Below are 7,817 nucleotides of genomic sequence, written 5' to 3'. Positions count from 1 at the left end.
AATTTTGCTTAAAAAATACTACACTAGTCAACAGAACAGAATGAAGATTCAGGATTCTACCCAAAGATGGCGGGCAAGTGGGGGGAGGGCAAACAGTCCAGGACTCGCTAAGATGTTTTGATTTTCAACGAATTTCAGCCATAGTCACGTTTGCGCAAATTTTGAAAAGCGAGACAAACCTGATCATACTGAATTGCTCGACTCCCCGCTTGGGACATGAAAAATTTAAGCACGACGACGCTTATTGTTTGAGCAATTACGCTAACCCATGATTTCCGGTACATTCACACTTCCGGTTTATGCCAGGTATACTGTATGGAATCGAGGCTAATGATATAAGCGGCGGAAAGCCGGAGGGTCGTTCATTTGTTTATTCGCGAATTCGGGGAAATGCACGGACTTTAGGACTAGTGCAGATGCACTTTCGATTCCTTTCCTTTATTATGACGTACGGTTATCGAAACACGCGTTTCCAATGACTTTGGACTACGGCTTTTTTGGATGGAGGAGTGCTTTACTTCAAATTTCTGTTGTACATTCAGACTCAGTACACATTTGATCAAACTTTGCTATTTCATGCTTACAGAACATTTTATATGAGCTAAAGTGTGTTGTTCCATCGTAGAGAGAAACTTTAAGGTAATTGTTTTTTTAATCATCTTTTTTTCCGCTTTCTATAGAAATGTATTAGTGCACGTCTGCGTTTGACTGTTTTGAGTTTGTCGTGATTTTTAGTGTTAAGAAAGTGAATAGGAGAAATTTAACTTACTTTTAAGAATACCCTCTTTAATCAGAGTAAGTAATTATATATCATCTAGTCTACCCTATTCTATCTAATCCATTCTTAAAGCATAAACACTAGTATATCTAATTTCAAACTTTATGTGGCCCTAGTAATGTCGTTGAGGTACACCACATCACTCACCAAGAAAAGGGAGTATGACCTGCAGTATAAAGTGATAGTCATTGGAGAGTCAGGTGTGGGCAAGTCCTCACTTATAAGATGCTACGCACATCCTGACCAGCCCTTCTGCTCAAATATGATCACAACTGTAGGTATGTAGTTAAGAGAAACTCCAGTGGTACCATATGCATTGCACCTTCTGTATGCAACACTTACTTCTTAAAAGCAAGATAAATATGGTCAAGTCTCCCTAAAATGCAGACACCCTAGGGACTGTAATTAGGTGTCCTTAATGGCAAGAGTCTGTAATAAACAGGGGTTTGGTTCAGTACTTTTTTTGTAATACAGTTTTTCTGTGATAATGAAGAATGTTTAAGTCAAAATATAACTACTGTCACTATTTACTGATAGGAATTGTTATATAACTTGCCGCGTCCAGCTTAAAAGGAACATAATTTGTTTATTCTTACAGGTATTGATTTTGTCAAGGTTGACACAAAAGTGGATGAGCTGATTGTGAGATTACAAATTTGGTACATATGTTCAATTTAGTTTGTATTTACTGCTGTATTTTGTCACTGATGTTTTTCTTGTTTGCTTATTTTGTTTCTGTTTGCTTGTGTATGCATGCCGGTATAATTCTGATATTAATTCACCAGGGATACAGCTGGCCAAGAGCGCTTTCGTACCATGACAACCATGCAGTTCAGGGGAACCAAGGTAAAGAAGTCTTTTTTCACTAGTATAATTTGGGCAATGATTCGGCATTTCAGTAATGCACTTCACTAAATCAAATGTGTTTTGCTGTACTCAGCTGCAATTCTAATGATTCTGACTTTTTAGGGAATTCTTCTTGTGTATGACATAACCTGTAGAAAGTCGTTTGACAACTTGCAGTTCTGGCTGGAAAGTATTCGAAAGGTGAGCATGTCATTAGAAAGCATTAGAATTGATTGATAGCTCAGTGGCAAAACTTCTCTAGTCAGAGAATCCATTTGCAGAAACATTCCCAGGTCCAAGGAACCCAGAATAAGCCTGAAAACAATTTTTGAATAAGGTTGGGTAGCAAAGATGGCCCACATTGGAGAGTATGAGGCCATTCACCAGAAAATTCCTATCTCACTTGGTGAAGCCCAGACAAGGAATTATCCCATTGAATCAACCTCAGCTTGCAAACATCCATGAACACAGCATTAATTATGCCCAAAAAGACTTCATGATGTCCTAAGGCACTCTCCAGATGTAAAAAAGCTGTAATTTTTAAGCAAATTACAAGCAAAACTGTTGTAAGCAACAGGCTGTAGCAGTGCCGTCGCTAGAAAGAAAAGGCACCCCAGTGCATTGCTGGAAACTTCAAGGCATACCGTCTTGGGTCAGCGGTAGCTTAGCTGAACTGGTAGTGTTGGACTTGAAATAGGGGGGGAGGTTTCTGTTTTCAGTCTGTTTTTCTTACAATGTTGCTCAAAAGTACCCAGGAGTGAAAGGGTCAACCCACCACCCCTAGTTTTTAATCTAATTAACTAGGCCTTCATAGACTTTTGATGTGAGATACACCAATGAAATCACTCACTCACTATCCATTTACGTCAGTGTCCACCTATTGGCAGGTGTGACTAAAAATGGATAACAGGAACAGGAAAAGCTGAAATGGATAACATATATGCCATTTTCAGCAAGTAATATATTTTACCTAGAAAATAGAATTTTTTTTTACTTGGACATGGCTTGGCTCAATGATAGAGCTGATATGCATAGCTTTTTTTTTTTTAAAAATGCCCTAAAATTCATCAGATTCAGGCAAGGTTCTGTTATAAGAGCACTTTGACGGTGAATGTACAGGAAAAGTATCTAAAGTGGATTCACACTGCTGCTTTGAATTTATAAAGGCAAATATTGTTATGGAATTTGGGCTTCCTGTGGTTTCCCCAATGGTTTTAACATAAAAATGTTAATGTGCTGACCCACTACTGTAACTCATAGGTATTACACAGTAGTAGAGTAGAGGAGTAGGAGTGTTTGTACTGACAAGTAAAGTAAATTACACATGAAGCACATTTTGATAATTTGATGTATCATGAGGTTTATTTAAAAGGTATTTTGTATCTATGAGTCATCATAGTAAATGATGTTATTCTAGTGATGTGCTGAGCTTTTATCTTTTAGAACAAGCTTCAGTATGAGGAGATCTTACTTGTAGGCAATAAGTGTGATGTGGGGGATGACAGGGAGGTCCCAAAGTGTAAGGGTGAAGAGGTAAGTTGCTGTTACTACAGGAAAAGCATTAAATGGTGTATTTTGACAATTTTAAGCATAATTGATTTCTATTTTGTACTGTTGTTGTTTGTTCATCTTCAAGCTTGCAAAGCATCATGGGATCAAGTTCATAGAAACAAGTGCCAAGACAAGAATAAATGTAAAAGAGGTAAAGAAACTTAATGGATGCACAAATATGAAATTTAGAACATGGAACACATGGTCTGTCAAAAGCCCACTTAAAGGTCAGGATTGGTAATTTTTTTTTATATTTGTAATCACCGGCATTTTTCAATTCCCCAGGCATTCTGCACTCTTGCAACACAAATGAAAGATGCAAACGATCCATTTGTGGTTTGTATCCTGATAGATTTCTAATGATGGTTATACAACTGCTTTTGCCTGTTTCTTCATATTTCTTTGTAATTGTTGTGACTAACAAATGCATGTATTTATTTTGGAAATCATATACTGTATATTTATTTTGCACTTATAGCTCCTCTTACACTGCACTCAGTTAAAACCAGGTCGGATATTTTTTACTTATCCTAATTATCCAGAAATAGTATCCTGATTATCCAGAATTAATAGTAGTTGACAAAAGAAAAAAACTAACTTTTGTTTTGTATTTCAAGCATGTCAGAAATGAAGACACTAGCGACCAAGCAGATGGCATTATTCAGCCTTCAGAAAAAGACTTTGAAACCAGCTCTCCAACCTCGTCATATCAAAGCTCCTACTGTTGTTCAGGCTAGCATTACTGTTTTTTTTATATATAGTAAGACAAAAATACATTTTGTAGGTGGAAATTCCCACCAATGGAAAATTGGTAATTATCATAGTAGGCAGGACATAAATAAACACTGCTCAAAACCAGCACATACTGTACAGCACCCCTCAATGGAAAGACTTTGTTAGCTTTAAAATAGAATCAGGGCCCCAAAATTCCAGATCAGATCCTCTCCTAATTATTTACTAAAGATATTGACATTGCTCATGGATCCATTAGAGTGGTTTCCAAAAACCTGTGAAATACTATTCAGTTTATTTACATAGCTGTCAACCTTGCTTTAGGAAAAATCTTGAGAAAATAAAGTGAATGTATTCAGAAGTACCAAGATAACTAATGCGGGAGAATACAGTAAATGTATGAATATTTTCAAGAAAATTAGGCTTGAGAAAAGGTTCAAAATCTTGAGACTCCCGCCTATTGCAGGAAAGTTGGCAGCTATGTATTTAGTACTAATACACTGTAATGTCATTGTTCTCTTTTTTTTCTGGCTTGGCTATTACACTTTAACAATTACATTTTGTTGCACTGGATTTTAAAAACCACTCTTATTGCTTGCAAAAGATAATTCATTGGAACATTTCTTTTCAAAATTCATTTAAATGCACTCATAGTGCTTTTGTAATTTCTACAACACATCTGTGGTACAGATGTCTCATTTAAGAAATAATTATGGGAATTACAACATCCAACATTTATTGCCATTCGCAAATATTTTATTAGAGGTGTAAATTTTGCTTTTAATGAGAAAAATAAATATTTTTTTAAACATTTGTCAGTCTTATTTTGATACAGTATATATACAAGTCTAAAGTAAAAAACATACAAGTACAAAACCAATAATAGGGACCTCAAAATTAACAGCAGAGGGGCAATGATGGCGCACATGTTACAATTTCTCCATGCTGAAATCCTGCATGTGTCTGTCATCATTCCTTGGCCGTGGTAAATGTAAAGGTCCCTATTGAGCCATCCCCACTTCCACCCTTATCAACTGTTCTGGTGTCTATTTAGCGTTTGCCTAAGCCTGTCTTTTACTTCACAAATTTAATTTCCATTTTCCTATGTTACTGTATATCCAAACACACAATATATACACTACTGTAATGTGTAAGTTTTTTGCTGCTGTTAGTTTTTCTATACCAGCATTTTTCTTGCTTTTAAACAAGCATGTTCATGAATAATATAGTGATAATAGAATCCAGAGAAACGAAATTATATAAACTTCAGGATGTGGCCCCTTTAGAACTTCGTAAGACTTTTAGTATGTTTTAATGAATCTGCATTAAGATTTGAGAAATCTTGTTGCAGTTATGCACTAATCATTTGAAACCCCCACCCTATGGTCCCGGGAAAGTGTGGGGTTAACATGGGGGTTTAGAGCACTTTGGAACAAGAATATGTCCCGAGGGGATGTGGGAATTGACAGTTTTTTACTCTAAGACTTGTCCCCACAATGGGGGCTTGGGGACAAATGAATAACATCACAAATGTCCTTCGCAAAAGTCATGTCAGTTTATGGTTTGAGACTCTTCTGTAGCAAGCAATTCCATGTATCAGCGTGTGGCAAGCTGCATGGTGAAATGTGCGAAAACGAATACGAATGATCACTTATGCCAGAGGAACTTTTATCGTCCTAGTTATTAGTAGAAATGTACTTGCTGAAGAGTACTGGCTTTGAAAGATAAAAAAAAAGCTTATTTCAGATGACTTGTTGTCGGGTATTTGCCTATAGTTCGCATCCCTAGGGGTAGGGGCATTTGACTGCAGTTTTGTTGTTTGTTTTGTTTTGTAGGGACTTTTCTCTGTTTTGTACAGGGTCAAAGTCTAATCCCCTACCTCCAGGTGTGCTAGGATCTTGAGGGCACAAGCCACTGTGGCTAATTTTAAGCCAAAGGAATAAGCCACGTGATGGGGAATTGGCCACAACTGAGAAGCTATAGCAAACATACTCAAAATACCTGATTGGTATTAATTTTTCGGTCTGTATTCTTCCGATTTTCATCAGTACGTCCACAGGCTTCCCAACCGCGTCAGTGAAGGATTTCTAAGGACATACGAATTCACGCAAATAAACATCTATGAGTTATATCTTCAGAATAAAGTTGCCAGCCTTGTATTATTAACACACTTAGAGTATCGACTCAAAATCTGAGTCAAACTTTTATCGCTCTAAACTCGTAAAATTTAGCTTCCTGGGAAGAAGAAACACCACAGATGGATACATTTACACTCCAACTAAGTTTATTTCATGAATAGAGCATGAAGGTATAACTCATGGATGTTTATTTGCATGAATTCGTATGTCCTTAGAAATCCTTCACTGACGCGGATGGGAAGCCTGTGGTACGTCTTGAAATATGATTTCGATGTGAAAGACTGTGATTCAAAATTCACGAGTATATGAAACATTTCCACATAGGAAAGGAATTCACATTTTGCTTAGTTGCTAGCACTAGCGTGCACGGTGCCTACCCTTCCCTGGGACCATGGGGGTTGGGGTTTCAATTCACTAGTGCATAAGTGACAAGTTGACCTTCTTTTATAGAGTAAGTGGAATAGCAGGTTTAGTATGTCCCTCTGTGAAAGTTTTAGTTCACTTTTGTCACCCATGTCTCTATGTGCAAGTGCTCCATCATCTGCGTCTCCTATGCTCTACTTCACCGGCAGCTTTCTCCTCTAACTGCATAGCATATTTTTCCCTGATGTATCGAAAAGCCTGTGCATTAGCATATGGTAGCTGCGTAATGGGGTCTAGATATCGCGCCGGTAGCCCAGTAACAGGACAGTATGTCCTCTGAGGGTACTTTGGCTTTTTAGTGGGAAAATATGCATCAGGAAAGTTCTTTGCATCAGTGAAAATCATGAAGTTTCTACAGCACCTCTTTGTTGGGTCCATGTTTTGCTTTGTTTGGGTTTCTTCCTCTTTATCTATCTCATCTACATGGACTATAGGCTCATTCATATCTATTACTGGCATAGACAGAGAGCAGAACCTGATAATGGGGCCCTTATGAGTAACTTTCTGTATCTTGGTCTTTTTCTTGTCCGCCTCGTGGCGCTGGTAGGCTAACAGAGAAGCAGTGTTTTCCTCTTCTGTTATTCTTGCCTCTGCTAGGAGCTCTTCTTGCGTTAAACGTCTCATCCCTGCAGGCACCTTTACTTTATACTGTTTCTGCTTTATCTGAATCAGCTTTTTCTTCTCTTTTTCTTCGTATTGTCTACGTTTGTGTTCCTCGACTTTAGAAACTGTGAGACTACGGGAGCTCTTTCGTAGGCCTTCTCTCGGAGGGGCCTCACTCTTCTTCGGTTTAGGAGGCTGTTTGGACTTTTTATCTTCGTCAGAGTCATCCTTGGGCCTTCTGTAGGCTTTGACCACTGTTTTCTTTTTCTTTCTTTTCGGTTCATCTTCGTCTTGTTCAATAACTTCTTCTGTTTCTGACTGACTAAAATCAGAGTCAACAATATCGACATCTTCTTCCTCTTCCTTTTCATATTCTAGATCGTCTTCCTCCTCCTCAAAACCACCAAAGGCAGTCTTGTAGAAATCATCCACTTCTTGCTCATCTTCGATCAGTTTTGACATGCGATTTCCCGCATTTCTTCGCGAAGGCCTACCCTGAGCAAGACTTTCCTCCGCGGCCATTTTGAACTAAATGCCAAGCTATTTCCAGTGCCACGCGAACACAGGAACCCCAAACATTTATATGTAAAAGCTATTTTTCGTGAAAATTTGTGCTGTGGGCTATATGTTTTCATATAAAAAAAGAAAAAAAAATTATAGCTCACGACGTCTCGTTTATCACAGCCAAGCTTTAATGTTATGGTATCATAGATTCGACGCACCCCACCCCCCACCCCATCTCCATC

The 7,817-nt window shown here is 38.0% G+C and overlaps 2 protein-coding genes across 2 annotated transcripts; one reads left to right on the top strand and one right to left on the bottom strand.

The window, feature by feature from the left end:
- The first annotated feature begins 297 nt into the window (after positions 1 to 297).
- On the top strand, positions 298 to 4,720 carry LOC5512090 (ras-related protein Rab-13). Its single transcript, XM_001632421.3, has 9 exons — positions 298 to 639; positions 895 to 1,056; positions 1,377 to 1,437; positions 1,564 to 1,624; positions 1,748 to 1,825; positions 3,068 to 3,157; positions 3,261 to 3,326; positions 3,461 to 3,511; positions 3,793 to 4,720. Exons 2-9 carry the CDS (start codon positions 897 to 899, stop codon positions 3,910 to 3,912), a joined length of 687 nt encoding a protein of 228 aa, XP_001632471.2. The 5' UTR covers positions 298 to 639; positions 895 to 896; the 3' UTR covers positions 3,913 to 4,720.
- Positions 4,721 to 6,173: 1,453 nt separating this feature from the next.
- On the bottom strand, positions 6,174 to 7,656 carry LOC5512089 (vacuolar protein sorting-associated protein 72 homolog). The gene has a single exon (XM_032381425.2). It carries the CDS (start codon positions 7,591 to 7,593, stop codon positions 6,583 to 6,585), a length of 1,011 nt encoding a protein of 336 aa, XP_032237316.2. The 5' UTR covers positions 7,594 to 7,656; the 3' UTR covers positions 6,174 to 6,582.
- Positions 7,657 to 7,817: the final 161 nt, after the last annotated feature.

This window comes from Nematostella vectensis, chromosome 3, assembly GCF_932526225.1.
Source record: "Nematostella vectensis chromosome 3, jaNemVect1.1, whole genome shotgun sequence".
Lineage (NCBI taxonomy): Eukaryota > Metazoa > Cnidaria > Anthozoa > Actiniaria > Edwardsiidae > Nematostella > Nematostella vectensis.
This window is presented reverse-complemented; position numbering and strand designations above follow the sequence as displayed.